Source organism: Mchenga conophoros, linkage group LG11 (assembly GCF_057382185.1).
Source record: "Mchenga conophoros isolate Kocher_MC1m ecotype Shallow Benthic linkage group LG11, M_conophoros_male_GT1.1, whole genome shotgun sequence".
Classification (NCBI taxonomy): domain Eukaryota; kingdom Metazoa; phylum Chordata; class Actinopteri; order Cichliformes; family Cichlidae; genus Mchenga; species Mchenga conophoros.
Genome location: NC_140536.1, coordinates 27631519 through 27649299, shown reverse-complemented (window position 1 = coordinate 27649299; position 17781 = coordinate 27631519). Strand labels below are relative to the sequence as shown.

At 43.4% G+C, this 17781-nt stretch overlaps 1 protein-coding gene across 2 annotated transcripts; it reads right to left on the bottom strand.

Moving 5' to 3' along the window:
* Positions 1-350: 350 nt before the first annotated feature.
* Positions 351-17406, bottom strand: abcb4 (ATP-binding cassette, sub-family B (MDR/TAP), member 4). 2 transcript variants are annotated; one of them, XM_085292121.1, is made up of 28 exons: positions 17135-17406; positions 16148-16215; positions 15921-15999; positions 15388-15526; positions 15254-15290; positions 14962-15153; positions 14566-14737; positions 14352-14476; positions 14030-14201; positions 13802-13915; positions 12601-12711; positions 12385-12510; positions 11824-12027; positions 11571-11741; positions 11112-11273; positions 10840-11016; positions 10191-10337; positions 10001-10105; positions 9624-9701; positions 9388-9471; positions 9115-9318; positions 8910-9010; positions 8685-8825; positions 6995-7151; positions 6727-6924; positions 3924-4130; positions 1581-1727; positions 351-1298 (listed from the first exon to the last, which is right to left on the bottom strand). In XM_085292121.1, exons 2-28 carry the CDS (start codon positions 16204-16206, stop codon positions 1092-1094), a joined length of 3816 nt encoding a protein of 1271 aa, XP_085148247.1. In that variant the 5' UTR covers positions 16207-16215; positions 17135-17406; the 3' UTR covers positions 351-1091. The 2 variants fall into 2 exon arrangements, with proteins under 2 accessions (XP_085148247.1, XP_085148248.1); XM_085292122.1 differs by having other exon boundaries at positions 17139-17406.
* Positions 17407-17781: the final 375 nt, after the last annotated feature.

Sequence of the window (17781 nt, the reverse complement as noted above, 5' to 3'; positions counted from 1 at the left end):
CACACTGAGCTAATTTAAACTCATTAAAAGAGAGAAGTAGGCATGACTCGTGTAAGTTTGTTAAAGCCAAGGTTTGACTTCCAGTTTCTCCAGGTACCAATACCATCTACACACTATGCAACTTTGTTTTTAATTTCATGTCCAAATGTTGGTGATGGTGTTTACTTTGGGTTTCAAAGAGTGGCTGACGTAAAAATCTGTTGAAACACTTTCTACATTTGGAGCCTCACACCAACGTGATTATTGCTTTGATAAGGTGAAATTTCACTGTGATTGTACCACTTTGAGGGAAGCTGTAGTCAATTTTTTTAGTCAAATTTTCTGAGAATAAAGTTCGAAGATGTCCACACTTGCTTTCTTAACCTTTATTTGAATATAAAACATTAACAGTTACAAAGCAGCAATTCCTCTAAAAAAAATAGAAACAAAATTACATTTTAAGTGAATTCCACAGAAACTTTGCAAATGAAAATTAACATTTGCGCAGCATTTCCCAGGCTTTAACTGCTCAGGTACTTTGGTCCTCCAACTCAATCCAAGATGCTGAACTGAGTCATAACAGTATAAATATTAAAGATTTTACCCAAAACTATTCCAGACAGTGATGATCCCATCGTCAGAGGCATAAAACCAGTGCATAGACAAACGAACAAAGAGGACTGGTCATTGAATTTACTTTAGCCTGTTTAAAAAAAAAAAAAAAAGAATGCAGCCATTTTTAATTCCAGTGTTCTCCTTACAAGTAAAAATATCTATCTCAAAGGTCACTTTTTCTACTTGCACAAAAAGGCTCTTTAGAAGCCAAATCTGCCACTTAGCTAAGCAGGAAAAGTACACATTAATCAACTTGTATCCACCAACAGTGAGTAAGCCAAAAAAGAAAAATAATATCAATTTTACCGTTTACATCTGCACCCCACAAATGTCAAAAATCTCTTGTGGGAAGGACAGTCACAAGTGACAGCCAATCAGAATTCAGACTTTATACATTTAGGTTTAAGCCACAGGAGCCACTGTCTGAATCTGCATGGGAGGAGTGATGATCTAAGGCACCAGTGTTTAATCCAGAACTCAAGATTATGGACTATGGGTTATTTGTCACTGTGTCCCATCTGTCTGTTGACAAGCATGTGGTAGACCCCCTTCTTTGCCAGCAGCTGCTGATGTGTCCCCTGCTCCACCACGACTCCTCCCTGGAATACAGCAATGCGGTCTGCGTTCTGGATGGTGGACAGACGGTGGGCCACGACGATGCACGTCCTGCCCTTGCTGGCCTGGTCCAGAGCTTCCTGCACCACCTACAGAGAGAGCATGGTCTTATAAGAGCTCCTACTATGAATGTTTTCAGCACTAAAGATGGTTTCAGTTTAAACCAGAGCTGTCATCTTTATCAACATGGCTACTTTCCTGTATTCCTCCCATCCTCAAGTTTAATGTGAACTCTCTCAGCCCAACATTTCCCATTTTCTTGTGTGTGGATTTTAGCTGCAGCAGTCGTTTGTATGAGCTGGTGACTTTACTCACCATTTACTTAATCTCCCTGACAAGCATTACAGGTGAAAATGGAAAGATGTGCTCACCTTCTCGCTCTCAGTGTCCAGCGCAGAAGTGGCCTCATCCAGCAGCAGCAGTTTGGGGTTGCGGAGGATGGCTCGGGCTATGGCTATTCGCTGCTTCTGACCACCTGACAGCTGTGTCCCCTTATCACCTGCCTGCGTGTCATATTTCTGCTCATGGAAAAAACAAACACAAACAAAACAATGAGAGGGCATAGTTGTGTTACTATAGATGGTCAAAACTATACAAAGTATGGATCCAAGCACTCCTCACAGCTGACAAATTTCTTAAAAAGTATACTTTGAGGTTTAATAATAATAATAATAATAATAATAATAGCTACATTTATTGCCAAGTTAATAAAATGCTGGCAGGAAATCATTTTCACATGTACAATAACACATTCATCTTCAGCTGGCCTCCTGCATGATTACCATTCACATTTGTTGACTCATAAGGCTTAATGATACAAGCCCTCCAGTAATCAGTACAGATTCCTCTGGTGTCTTGAATGGGAGAGGAGGTAAACCACTTCACTGGGATTGTCAGGTGGTCACTGTCCTCAGTGTTACATTGATTTTATGCCCATGACACGTAATGTGCCCCCTTCTGCTATCACCCCTTAATGTCCCAGCCTAGCTGTACTCCTGTCCGCAACCAGCTGCTGCTTCGTTCAGCACTCTCAGAGTGACTTGACTGCTCGTTGAAAGGCCTGCCCTCACACCCCCACTCTCTGTAGGAGCTTAGTTGTAGCTTTAGCAATAAACCCTTTACACCCGACCTCCACAGGATCCACCTTACTACACCAATTGTGTTCTGTCTGAGCTGCCATTTCCATCCCAGTTATGCTTTTCAACCTGCAGGTTGAAAAATAAAGCACCACCAAGTTTGTTTATCACAGCAGTAAAAACACTGATCAAAGGTTTTTCAACAAAGGTTTTTCACAAAGGCCTCTTTAGGAGACTTGCATTGTTGCTGTAATTACCTTTGTACACCATTTCACAATTTTTAATTTTAGCTGACTTATGGTCCCCTTTACAGCATCTCCATCTGACCTATGAAGCCTTATCTTTACATCATCTTAAAGAAACCTGGGGGCAATCACACCAACCTTTCATCTACAGCTTTATCATGACAAAATATTTCAGGTCCATGAGAGTGGAATAAATGTTACTAAACCCAACCTCGTCCATCTTGGGGTTAATGTAGTTGAGCAGAAACAGAAAGGCACGAGACCTTTACAAAAGGATGGAGCTCTATTCAATGCCAAATAACAACAGTTGCCTCAAAGCACTTTATATTGTAAGGTAAAGACCCTACAATAATACAATACAGGGCAGAAAGAATTACTCAAAGATGACTCGATAGTGACAGCAACCACAACAGTTTGTATAGTGCTTTTTGATTAGTGCTTTATACTTTTAAACTAATGTTTGAAGATTTTAAATTAGTGGCAAGATCCCAGATCTCTCAAAAACCACAGACCAGCATCTAGTCTACAGTTCATCAGCAAAATGCTTTGAAACCACCACATTACTATCAGGTTTCAGTCTGCCTCCTGATCAGAGCACTTTAAAGTCTCAGCACTGACCAGTTAACTGCTTGTCAAATACAAGCAGCAAATTCAACATTTTAAAGGACGTAAAAAGCAAAAGAAATGCCATCTGAGCGATCTGGACGACGAGTCTTAAACACTGTATCGAAGACATTTCGGAAGTTTCAAAGTTAAATTGATCTTCGTTTGTTTCTAATGTGAAACCATCACATCAAAAACCAGCAGTACTGAGAGAGCATAAAACAACAAAAAACAAACTTGAAGTGTATAGTTAGCTCCAGGCAATAAATCAATGATTTCTTGTAGTCATCTATTATCTTATCGGCAGCAGTGTTGCCTCTTACGGTTACATTTTTTTTAATCTTCTTTAGATGTTTATCATCATTTTATCATCATGCGATGTGATAAAAATCTATGGAGTAGGTGACACTCATAGGGATCATTTTATAGCAGCCATCAAGTGTTGGTGTGCACAGCCTGAATCAGAAACAGCATAAAGTTGAGACTCATTCTAAGGCTTTAGGTTTTGAGGGCAACACAAAGACATCCTGGCTGCACTAAACTTCCCTCACAGTAAAACCCTGTGGTAGCTGGGCAGAGGCAGCTCTAGGCAGCTTTGTGACGCATTAAAAACAAAGCTGACATCAGAGTCCATCTTTGTTTAGATTCAGTGTTTCAGCCTCCTTTCTTGCTGTAACCCCGAGTCTGCTTTTTTTGACCACCTCTTTATCCACCCAGTCTGTTTTACTGACACTGGATTTGACCCTTATCTTTACATGGAATCTTCTATAAAATAGTATAATGACATTACCAGTGGCAAACCCTCTATGAAGTTGTGAATGTTGGCTGCTTTGGCCGCTGCCTCTATCTCGTCCATGCTGACTTTGCGGCTGTTGTCTCCATAGGCAATGTTTTCAGCCAAAGAGCAGTCGAACAGCACGGGCTCCTGGGAGACGATGCCTATCTGGGACCTCAACCAGTGAATGTTCAAGTTTTTGGCATCAGATTTGTCCAACACCTGAAGGAGAAAGAGTAGCACAAATAGGCTTGCATGCTTTGGCACCTGGACGATCATTCATTTGATTGTGCAACATCGTTTTAATCACCAAGCCCTGAAGGAAATGTCTGATTTGTTAATGGCTAAAAGCTTGTTTAGCTGAAGAACTTGTCACTTCTTATTTAAAAGTTAACATTGGTTTTACATTAATTCTGAATCAATGCAGAAATTCAGTTAATGAGTTATTTTGCCAGAGACTTTTTTTTGTTTTTTTAAAGTGACAAACACAAACGTACCAGAAAACCTGCAATGTGCACATGATGTTCAAAAACACCAACAGGACACGAGACAACAGGCACACTATTCATTTCCCTCCCAACCAGATAAATGTTTATGCAGTAATCCAGATAAGAGCTCCTGTTACATGGACTTCATATCAGCACTGGAAAGCACTGCCAGCTAATCATTACCCAACTGTCAGTAGGTGATGAGGCATCACCTACTGCAGAGAGAGTTGAGGGGACTGATAAGGAATGGGAAGGAGAGCTACAGGCAGAAGATGGAGAACCAGCTTCAGCAAAACAACGTTGGTGAAGTCTGGAGAGGCCTCAGAACCATCTCAGGCCACAAACAGCAGAACTCTCTGCCTGGGAGGGATGTGAGATGGGCAAATGAACTGAATCATTTCTTCAACAGATTTGATTCAGCCATGAGGCAGTCTGCAACATCGGCTGCAGACTCACCCACCCCCACTGCTGCTGTTCCACCTCAGACACTTCACACCTCCTCTATTCACCCTGCTCACTCCCCCCCACCCCCAACAACAGCATCCAATACACACTCAACACAAGGCTCCAGCCTGTCTCTCTCAACCACCCAGGTTAGGAGGGAACTGAGGAGGATTAATGGCAAGAAGGCAGCGGGCCCAGATGGCATCAGCTCGAGGGTCGTCAGGTCCTGCGCGGACCAACTGTGTGGGGTGATGGAGCACCTCTTCAACCTGAGCCTGAGGTTGGGAAGAGTCCCACAGCTCTGGAAAACCTCCTGTGTTGTACCAGTGCCAAAGACTTCACGCCCCAAGGACCTCAACAGCTACAGGCCGGTGGCTCTGACATCCCACCTGATGAAGACCCTGGAGCGGTTGGTCCTGGCTCAGCTTCGGCGCCTAACAAGCTCATCACTGGACCCACTTCAGTTTGCCTACCAGCCTGGCATTGGAGCGGATGATGCCGTCATTCACCTCCTACATCGTTCCCTCGCTCACCTGGAGACCGCTGGAAGCACTGTGAGAATCATGTTCTTTGATTTCTCCAGTGCCTTCAACACTATTCTTCCCTCGGTTCTGAAGGACAAGCTGGTGAACTCTGGAGTGGACCATCACCTCACTACCTGGATCCTGGACTACCTCACCGACCGACCACAGTATGTGAGGACTCAGGGCTGTGTGTCGGACAGGGTCGTCTGCAGTACGGGGGCCCCACAGGGAACGGTTCTGGCTCCGTTCCTCTTCACCATCTACACTGCAGACTTCTCCCACAATTCCACCCAGTGCTTCCTGCAGAAGTTCTCTGATGACTCTGCAATAGTCGGCCTCATCACTGATGGGGACGACAAGGAGTACAGAGGACTGACTCAAGACTTTGTGGACTGGTGCCAGCTGAACTACCTCCAGATCAACGCCAGTAAAACCAAGGAGCTGGTGGTAGACTTCCGCAGGCACAAGCATTCTCCACTGCAACCACTGAACATCCAAGGTATGGACATTGAGGCTGTGGACAGCTACAGGTACCTTGGTGTTCATCTGAACAACAGACTGGACTGGACTCATAACTCAGACGCCCTCTACAGGAAAGGGCAGAGCAGGCTGTACCTGCTGCGGAGACTCAGGTCGTTTGGGGTGGAGGGCCCACTCCTGAAGACCTTCTATGACTCTGTTGTGGCTTCTGCTATCTTTTATGGTGTGGTCTGCTGGGGCGGCAGCATCTCTGCTGGGGACAGGAAGAGACTGAACAGGGTGATCCGAAGGGCCAGCTCTGTTCTAGGATGCCCTCTGGACCCAGTGGAGGTGGTGAGTGACAGGAGAACGGCGGCTAAGCTGTCATCCCTGTTGGACAACATCTCCCACCCCATGCAGCAGACTGTGACAGCACTGAGCAGCTCCTTCAGTGGGAGACTACGGCACCCACGGTGTGGGACGGAGAGATTTCGCAGGTCTTTCCTCCCCACTGCTGTCAGACTCCATAGTAAAGACTTTAACTGAACAAACACACACATCCACACATGTGCAATAACACTAAGTGCAATAATCCTTTCTGGCATCGTTGTATTTTTACTCAGTTGTATATAGCATTCGTATTCTATTTTTATCTTATTGTATATTTTTATTCTATTTTATTCTACTGTATATAGTATATTATTTTATTCTATTCTGTACAGTTGTGTACTGTATTTATTCTTATTGTATTCTAATTTTTGCGTCATAACTTTTGCACTGTCCACTTCCTGCTGTGACAAAACAAATTTCCCACGTGTGGGACTAATAAAGGTCATCTTATCTTATCTTATCTTATCAGTGTGAGGTAGTGCACAGAGCGTGGGCGTGCAGTTGTTTTCTCACCACTTTCCCATCCAGCGGGTCATAGAACCTCTCCAGCAGCTGGACGGTGGTGCTCTTCCCACAGCCGCTGCTTCCCACCAAGGCCAGAGTTTCTCCCTTCTTTACACTCAGATTCAGCCCTTGCAGGATGGGTACATCAGGACGTGAAGGATAATTAAACTTGACCCTCTCAAAGGTCACATTACCATCAAACTGGTCCTGGAAGAAAAGAAAGAGTTAGATATGTGGTAAAATATCACTTTTCTAAAGCCGTGTTTGCGTCATGTACCGGACAGTCTCCGTCCTTTGACAGATTATCAATGGCAGGCTCCTTGTTTAACAGCATCATGATGTGGGCAGCAGACAGTTTGGCCTTCGCGTAGTTTGGAGCGAAGGAGTTGACTTGACCGACAGCCATGGCACCAAACAGAACGGCTGAAATCACACTGGGAGAGGAAAGTTAAACACATTAGCTTCGCTGTCAGTGGGGTGCGAAACAGGATTACATAAGGCTAAGCTAACACGAACCTACGACATCTGTGTGCCCAGCATGTTTGTAATTACTGATAATCTTAAAGATGAGTTTGCGCTGTTCGGTCCCGCCGATAATGATGAACCGACTGACGAGTTTATGCCTACAACAGCTGTAGTCAGAAGTTTGCATTTACTCATCGTGGGCATGAATTTAATGGTAATTTTGTGGCCTTTAATGTTGCGTCACCACTTCGCCAAGAACTGGAAGAAGACCCAAACCATTAGCCTGAGATGAGAGGGAGCTGGTTAAAGTGTTCAAGAACAACCCAGGAACCACGAAGTCCGAAGCCTGCCATGAACTGGAAACTGCTGGAACACCAGTATCACTGTCCAGTTAGATGTGTTTTACATCACTATTGACTGAGAGGGTGCCAAAGCCTGTGCTCAAAAGTCAATCCTTTGAGCTCGACTGAAAATGGCAGACGCCCATGTGGACAAGCAAATGTCTCCTGGAGAAAAGTTTTCTAGTCAGACGAGAAGATTTGTCGTGGTGGGTAAACGGCTCAAAACGTTGGAAGCGTAAAGTTGAGGCTTTCAAACCCAAAAACAATGTATTAGCACCGAACCAGTGTGGTGGTGGTACCATCATGCTCCAGGGCTGTTCTGGCAGTGACAGCATTGATATTGCATAAATTGGCTGGAATAATGAATAAGAAGCAGAACCACCTCCACCTTCTTCAACTCCACCTCAAATCAACAACTATATGATTGACCAGGACAATAATGCCAAACACAGATTAAAACTGGTTTAGAATGGATAAAACAGGCTAACATTAAATTAATGACAAGACTGTCCCAAAGCACAAACCTCAGTCCTATTGAAAACTTGTGGATTATTTTTGCTTTCCTGGCACAGACCTGAATTTAGGCAAACTAAAATGGGCTCTACCAATCCTGCCAAGGAGTGATTAAATGATGCCAGAGGCTCGTTTCTAAGGCACATTTAACCAAACATTAGTGGGGTTGTTTGTATATATTGGAGCCTGTGTGGATCCAAAATTCACTTTACTACAGTAATGCTGTACAATCATTCCATCCTGGAGAGTGGGAAAAAGCTCAGAGACATTAAATCAGCCTCAGTTGGGTGTACAGTGTTCATTAAGAGGTAAAGAGTTAATATTTTCTTCTTTTATGGACGCTGAGGCTTCGGTTTGCCATGAACTTTGGACTTCCCAGTTTATGCAACACAATATAAATGAAAGCAGTGGCTCCTCCCAGCAAAAGAGGGTCTGATGTATTACCACAAGTATCTGTCACAGTGTACATTTGAAAGCCACCCACGCTGAGGCTCTTCAACTGCTTCTGACTAAGATAATGATTAACAGCCACATGAAAAGGTTCTGTCCATCAGAAATGCTTTGTTTGGATGTTACCCGCCACGCAAACTGTCAGGCTGCCTGTTAATCTCCTCATGAAGATACAAGCCAATGTCTCAGTTCACTCACAGGAAGACCCCTTCGACACTCATCCTTCCAGCTATAATGAGCCAAGCACCAAAACGGAAACAGGCCGCATAAGCGAAATAGATCATCGCCTGGGAAAAGGAGAAGGTGAGGCCGTAGATGTGTGCCATTTTCTTTGAGTTTCTGTAAAAACATGAGAAAGGTGGCATCAGAACTTAAAGAGCGTATAATTGAGCAATCAGGTCCCTGTGGTACAAATTATCGTACTTGTAGGGCACATCGAGGTTCTCCTGATACAAAGCTTCAAACTTTTCCTCTCTTGTGAGGCAGACCACGGTGCGGATGTTCTCGATGGCCTCTGTGGCAATCTGAAGAGACGCAATGCAAATATCTCATGAGTTCAGAGTTTCAACAGACTGAGCCGTGAGGAATTTTTACTTTCACTCTGGCACATCTCGCACCCAATCCTCACCTTTCCAGCCTTCTCCAGCTCCTTCTTGTCTTCAGCAGCGTGTCCGGCGAGCATCTTCATCTCAATGGCTCCAGCCACTGCAATGATGGGCACCAGAGACAGGAGCAGCAGAGTCAGCTCCCAGCCGTACACAAAACCCAAGATCAAACCGGTGCCCATGTTGGCTAAGTTCTGAGCGAGCGTGGCCATACGCACGCCTGCGGCCTAAATGGATGATTTGACACTTTAGTGTGAGCCTTTGGTAACCTTTGGCCAGCTGTTGTTGAAGCTTACCCCCTGCACTTGGGCTGCATCTGTGGCCAGTCTCGTAGTGAGCGCACCAACACTGTTTTTTGGTTGGTCAAACCAGCCCAGATCCTGCAAAGGAGATTTGAAAGAAGCACTGAAGGACCTGACCAGCTTTTATTATGGCTGCCATGTAGATAATTGGTTCACTTTAGCCACCAAGAAAAATGTATTTTTCAACAACATCCTCCCTGCTCTCTCATTTGACTTTGTCACTTACATACCTGCCTCATCATGGACTTAAAGGCCCTCAGTCTCAGTGTCAAGGTGAGGACCTCTCCAGATTTACCAAAACAGAAACCCTGTTTAAAAAAAATAAAATTAAAAAATAAATAAATAAATAAATAAATAAATAAATAAATAAAAAAAACCCACACAACCCCCCCCCCAAAATTAGCACACGTGTCACATCATCCGCATGTGTTGTCACATCAGCATTCTTTCAACTTGTGTGCACTCTCCTAAAGTTTGACAGGGACCTGTGTGACCATTTCCCTTTCATTTTTAACCTTTTTATTTACATTACTTACTAGCAGGATATAACAGAGTTTACCAAGGTTTACCACAAACCCTCTTCCATCAACCACGTGCGTTTGCATACCTGTAGAAACATGGTGACAAAGGAAACTGCTCCAATAGCAGCAAACATGAGGGAAAAGAAAACTGATCTTTGTCTGACAATGTCTTGGTCCGGTTCTGCAAACACCTGAGGGGAGATAAAAAGATGAAGCTTTCTACAGCTGCTGAAAACACCTCCATTCAGCATGAACATGTTATCAAGAGTAACCTACATTGATGATCTTTGAAAAGACGACGGCAAACGCAGGCTGCATTGCACCATTGATAATGGCACAAAGGGTCCCCAGCAGAATGTATGGCAGCTCTGAAGTGTTCAGAGCCATCACTTTGAGGAACGACACAGGGGGAACGTCTTCATCCTGCAGACAGGAGGAAAGATTAAAAAGGCTTCTAATGCAAGTGATGAATGAATGGTGTGTATAAGTAAATTCTCAGCATGAAAACGATCCCAAACACATTGCTAATGCAGTAAAAGTATAGTTGATAGAAACATACAATAGATCATAATCAGTCTAGGAGCCCAAACCAACATTATCGAATCAATGTGGGATCATCTTGACAGAACAAAAGGCAGCAAACATCCAAAGAAGAGTTTTGAATGTCCTTCAAGAAGCCTGGAGAACATTTCCTGAAGACTACTTAAAGAAACTGCCTAAGAGAATAAATTGCAGCCCCATGTCTTAAAATAAATAGTACTGTATAATTCAATTATTAGTTTCCAGAAAAAGTAAGAGGTGTGAACACTCATCCAAGTGAAAATAACAATAATAATTTTTTTATTTTTTTTTAAAACATCTTAGACTAAGAATCATATTTTCTTCACATTCCTTTATTGATAGAAGGATTTAGGTGTTTGCTCACCTCCAAGTTATCACTAGTCAACTTTTTCTTTTCCTCTTTGTCCCCTTCTGAAGTTTTAAAGGATGCACCTTTTGTGCTCTTCCTCTTGAAGAGAGAAGACTCCGACAACGACCTGACTCCTGGGCTTCTCTCATCTGCAGACGGCTCATGCTCCTCCTCCGCATTTTTCTGAAACGTCTTCAAGAGGAAAACCACAAATGCAAAACAAACAAATAAAGACTGGGTGCTGTGGAAGTTCCCATCTGCTAAAACTGCCTGTGTGCAAATATTACCTGCATGGAGACCAGTGTTTGGTAGACTCCCTTTCCTTCCATCAGCTCGCTGTGAGTTCCCACCTCTACAACCTTGCCATCTTTGAAGCCGGCAATAACATCAGCGTTTCTGATTGTTGAAAGGCGGTGAGCCACGATTAGTGTGGTTCGACCCAACCGGACCTGCACACGGGCGAGTTTGTGTGTTACACTGAGTTAAATGTTACTAGCATGCTGCTATGATGTGAGGTACACAAGCATTTAACATAAACTGTTAAATTATTGCAGGAGGGTAGGTTTATGTGCACTGTGGCTCAAATCCACCATCCATGCAGGAGACATTTATACAAGACTATGAATCAAGTCAGATCGGACGGATTGCTCCTCTGGACATGAGTTAACATTTCTGCTCTGTCTCTATTTATTTTTATTTTTTTACAGTAGCCTTGAAACAAGAATTAAGTAACCGTTGAGCCGTACCTTATCAAGCGCCGCCTGCACAATGGTCTCACTCTCAGCATCGAGCGCAGATGTGGCTTCATCCAACAGGAGGATTTTGGGGTTGCGGACTAAAGCTCGGGCGATGGCGATCCTCTGCTTTTGTCCTCCGCTCATCTGAGTCCCCCGATCTCCCACCAGAGTCCCAAACTTCTGCTCAACACAGAGAGTCCAATGATTAGCAAGTGGAGATCAATCATTTACAGGGACAGAGGAATTGTAAGTGTTGCCCTACATCGGGTAGCTTCATAATGAAGTCATAAGCGTTTGCTTCCTTGGCAGCTTGTTCAATCTCCTCCTGCGTCACGTCGGTTCGGCCATATCGGATGTTCTCTGTGATGGTGGTGGCGAAGAGGATGGGCTCCTGGCTCACCACCCCGATCATCTCCCTCAGGTGTCGGACGTTAAGAGAACGAAGATCGTGACCGTCAACAAACACCTACATGGACACACGACACTCAGTTTACACCGTTGTGTAGATTCGCTGTTTCCATTTACTGGTTTATGCAGAGCCCTTTATACACAGAAGCCATTTAACAAAAAAATAAATAAAAAAAATTCCACACAAATCAGTTTACTGTATTTAAGTAAACAGACTCAATTTTCATAAGGAGTGTCCAAAATAAACAAAGTTCTTTAAAAGAAATCCACTTTACATCTACTTTCAGCTTTAAGTTGTTAAAATTAAAAAAGACAAAAATAAATATAAAAGGTCTGATTTCTGAACGGTTAAGTCTACACAGGACTGATCTGATTTGTACATCTTGTACTTCAAAGTACTTGAGGTCCCACTTACGTTTCCTTCCTGAGGATCGTAGAACCGCTGCAGCAGCTGGATTGTGGTACTTTTACCACAGCCACTGCTTCCCACCAAGGCAAAGGTCTGCCCCCTCTTCACAGTCAAGTTCAGGCCATTTAACACCTACAGACAACATGAGTTTGGGGATATAAAAATGTCCGCATGCTATTTTAGCACTTTAAATTTGAGTATACAGCAGCTATGAGAACACACTTTGATATCAGCCCTGGAGGGGTAGCTGAAGTGGACGTTCTTGAACTCGATGTCTCCTTTGATGCATTCAGGTTTGTAGCCAGCCTCTGAATAGCTGTCGATACTGGGGACCTGTCGAGAAGAGAATCAAATACGGCAGATTTCACTTCTAAGAGGCCAAACTAATACAGCAGAACAGGGCTTATTCTTTTCATAACCTCAAAGAAACAATGGGAGGAAATGCTGTTAGCCCTTCAGTTTCAGCTGAGCACATTTAGAAAGCACAATGTTTATTTTCACAGTGCTTTGCGTTTTCACTGCATCTCCTGTTGCACAGCTCTGTTATTCTCCCTTTTGCCTTGCAACTTACAAAAGCTGAGCTGTGTTTTGGCAGAATTTGACACTTATGTCTCACGTGGAAGCCTCATCCTTTACACTTCACCCTTGAACATAAGAATAAGTAGTAGCCACAATACAAGAAATGATTTCAGTGTGAACACAGGTAAAACAGAAGTGACTTTCAAAGGCTTAATACCCTCCCCTTCAAGTCTGGAGCAAGGAACATGTTTCAGAGAAGATCCCATTTGTTTTGCTCGAGGTTGTGTGCATTTCTGTTTCTGTGCAAACAAAAGTGCTGCTCAGCCTGCAGTTTCTCAGATGGGGCCATCCTTTATCTGCATTTCTAAACTAGCATGAGTCTGTAGTCATACACAGAGACAAACACGTGCAACAAGCTAAACAAAGCCACATCCCAGAATAGCAACAGGCAGGAGTTGACCCTGCAAGCCATCCTTCAAGTGGCTCAGTTAAACAGACTGGTTATGCTCCAAGCTTCTGTGGCCATAGGAGCCCCTTTTAAATTCTACTAAAGCTGATTTCACAAAACACTATCCACCATCTTCACAGTGTCTGCAAAACTCATGATCATACTCAAGTTTTAATTACTTTTTGGAAATGAGTCTGATTCAGCGAGTGGAAGAAATTTACAAGAACCACAGCTGTGCAACGTCAACTGAATGACCTGCGGTGTCTTCAAACAGCAGGAGCTCCAATTACAGCAAAATCCAGCTCCAGGTTGCTGGCAGCATCAAAGCAGCTCACCGGAGCGCCACCGTAAAGCAGCATGTTTGGTAATACAAAGTGACAACAGGGCAACAACACGAATGGGTGGAAAAAAAAGAAAGAAAAGTAAGCGTTGAGTGGAAAACATTGCACTTCTTACGTGATCAATGATGTTGTACACTTTATATGCAGCTCCCCTAGCACTCGCAAAGGTCTGGATGTTGGGAGAGGTCTGTCCCAGTGAGAAAGCGCCAATGAGCACAGAAAAGAAGACCTTTTTTTAAAAAAAAAAAGAAAAAGAAAAAGTGCACTGGTGTTAGCCACAGCAAAAACCTCCAAGTCACATGCATGTTTATTGTACAAACTAACAGGTGACAAATCTACTCACAGTGAGTACGGTTCCAATCGTGTACTCTTCACTCAGGACGAGTGTACTGCCATACCAGAAGGCCAGAGCATAGGACAGGTAAATAAAGAGGAAGGTGACACCCATGGAAAGGTTAGCAGAGATCGCCTTCTTTATTCCCATCCTCTTAGCATCCTCTAGGTTCTTATGATATCTAGAGTGCAACACAAAGAGCACAGTTAGGGGCAAATATAGTATAAAATACATTTTTAAACTGCACAAACAGTGGATTTCTGCCAAGACCGACCACATCTGCACAAATAATGCCATTTGAGGCGGTTGATAACAGTTAAAGACATGACACCTCTTAATCTCCTTCTCTTGACCACTGAAGGCAAACACAGTCCTGATTGAAGAGATCACCTCCTCGGCTACAGCACCGGCTTTAGCATATGCAGTCTGCTCTTTACTGGTGAACGATGTGAGCACCTGTACACAGACAAAAGGTGGTGATGCATACAGAGCCCAGGGTGTTTTAAGCATCAGAAACACAGGGATAAACTTCTGCAGCAGCTTACCATACTGAAAAGAGCAGCAGAAATGCCAAGCACGGGGCTCACAGCCAGGATGACCAGAGTGAGCTTCCAGCCTTTGCTCAAGCCGATGATAAAAGACACAACAAAGCTGGTGAAACCCTGGATCAGCATCCCCACCTTGTCTCCGATACCTTCTTGGATCTTATAGACATCACTGCACATGCACATATAAACATCAAGCTCCAGTTTTGAAAAGTCAGATACTTTGAAATACAAGTGACAGACACACTCATCTCCATAACGCAATTTATTCAAAATGTCCTTCAGTTTCAGAAAGTTAGAGATCTGCATAGCTGCTGATTATACTTCTAGCACGTTTAATTAACACACAGCACTGTGGGACCTTTAAAAATCACACACTTCTCATCTGTTACCCACTCTGTGAGACGCGTGTTGAGCTCTCCCGTCTCATTGACGTCAAACCAGCCAATGTCTTGCCGCATGATTTGGTGGAAAAACAGGATGCGGATGCGTTTGACCTGCCGACCGGCTGCCAGAGCCCAGAGGGCCACCTGTAGGTAGGCTGCAACCAGGACCCCAGCTCCCATGATGGAGAAGTATATGGCATGGCTGGGAGAGGACAAGTGACAGATGCGGTCTGATAAATCTGTTTCAGTCAGTCTCTCCGCCTGATGAGGCAGCTATGAGGTGTCAGGCTGTGAGGTCTTACCCAGTCATTTCCTCTTCTAAGGTGCTGTTTGTGGAATCTGAGGACACAGGAAGGAAGAACAAAAGAGTCATTTTACTCCTTAATGATTATTGCTGTGCTACCCATGTGCACACTAGCCTGCATCTGAAACTCACTGAGGAAAGCCTCCTGTATGAAGCTGTCCGTCATGTCGCCGAAGACAATGCACATGAGTGGAAGCACTACGCCGTTTGCCATTGACATCACTGTCCCAGCTATAATCATTAAGACATCCCAGCGGTCTGCAAACCTAAACTGCACACAGAAAAAAATAATAATAATTTGAGTGAGAAAAAGTTAAACTCAAAGCAGCTTTCATCTCCTCGCTGCAGGAGTCTGGTGGAGTTCACTGAAACAACGGGAGGATGTGCCTCACTCCCATCCTCTCCCGACTTCCCCGTTCAGCACACACACCTTGCTGTTATGCTTGTAGGAATTTCCAGTCTTACAAGGATAACTATAAACAGTCAAACCAACTTATAACACTGCTGCTTCCATTTTGTCTTCACATGTACACACGCACACTCCAATAAAGAAAAATAATTTGCACACCAGAAAATAAAAAAAGATAAAAATGAGCCTTGAAAAGAAATAAGTGTATAACCTGTTTTTTTCTGGCAGCAGGTGATTAGTATGAAGATGAACCTACCACTTTGATGGGGCTAACCATGGGCATCTTAGGAGGCTTCTCCTTTTTCTTCTTCTTCAAGTCATCTTTTTCAGTCTCCCTGGAGAATTCATAAATGGCATGATGTCAAATATTTCCCAAGCACCGATAAAAAAAAAAAAAAAAAAATTTAGGAGTTTGACTCAAGTCACATAATTAGTAGAAAGGCGATTTAGAATTTAGAGTCTTCTTTTTTTCTTTTTTTTTACCCCGTATTTCCATTTTGTTGGGGTTTGGCTGCGGACATTTCCATCTGCTCCCTCTCCATGGCTGGGTCCTGTCAAAATAAAAGCCATCCCATAAACATGCCTTTGCCCTTTGGAATACGTTAAACCTGCAATAAAACACAGTCTGCAAAGTTAATCCTTTACAAAACTGAAATTTGAGGAATTTGAGGGGTGGAAAAAGTCAAAGTAGAGTAAGTCCGTGAAAACCAGGGTGCAGATATTCTGCCTGTTGGATGGATTTGGAAGAAGAACAAAAATGCCCCCCCCCAAACAACAGTTAGTCTTCTTTAACCTCCTAGGACCTGGCATCCACATATGTGGACATCACATTTTTGGCCTGATATCCACTTACGAGGACATTATACTGCTACTGTTCTATCAAAAATTTAAACGAATATCCTCATATGTGGCGCTCATTTAAAAAACAAAACAAAATTTAGGTAAAAAAAAATAAAATAAAAATCTGGTAATTGTTTGTTTTAACAATCATCTGGTCCCAATTAGCCAAAATATCAAAGAGAAATTAAAAATGTATGCGTGGAAGAGTTCGGGTCTTAGGAGGTTAAATATTGAAATGATATAATTTCCTTTAAGGAAGTTGCGTAAAGTACAAGTAGAGCATTGTGGTAAAAGTATAAACCATTCACTTTTCTCTATCTATGACATCACGCTCCATAATTTTAAATTTGTTTTACATTTCCTTTCAAGCAGCTTTGAAAATGGCAACAGTGTAAAGAGCTAAAACATTGAAAAAACAACAACATTTTACCATTTAAAAAAAATAAAAATCACATGTTTTTAGACACCGACAGTTTTACACAGCTTTGGGGGGGAATTTCCCCCCGAAGCGGTTTTATTTCCAGCACCGTCACCACCGCCTCTGTCTCTGACGTGGTTCAAGTATAAAACCATCGTCGTAGCTCTCAGTCAAATAAAAGCTAAATAAAATGTGTAGAAAAGAGTACAGACCCACCGTTTTCCCCCGCTGCTGTTCTTCCCTGCTTCTCCTCTGCAGACAGAGGTGTCGACCACGCGCACAAACTCGCGCACACTTTTCCTCTTCTTCCGCCTCCTGCCTCACGCTCTCTGCTCCTCACGTGGCTTTAGGACGTCTAAATCGATGGGAGAACTGAAGCGTTATCCCCAGATCAGAGAAATGACTTATGAACGTATCTTTCCGGCCTGCTGTTTCATTTTAAAGGCCGGTTGTCAGAATACCGGACGGTCGGAGAGTGTCATGTTTGGAGAACATCCAATTATTGACCGCTGTCTATCGGCAGCTGTTAGGGGGCGTGGCTTCAGGTGCTGAAGTTTGTGGTAAATACCGTGATAAATAGTTTGTTTTATTGTATTTTTATTTATACCAAGTTAGTGTACAAACTGACAATGAAGGCTGTAAGAAGGGCAGTGATTTCTCTCCACTTTGCTGAGACCTTTTTTAAAAAATTTTTTATTTTAACGTTATTTTGTCTTTTGGGACAGACCAAAAGACAGTAGCCCTCTGGGAGGCGCTACAGGAGCCTCCGGACTAAGACCACCAGGTACCGGAACAGCTTCTTCCCCACAGCTGTCAGACTCCTGAACTCTGCCTCCTGACATCTGACCCACGTTAAACT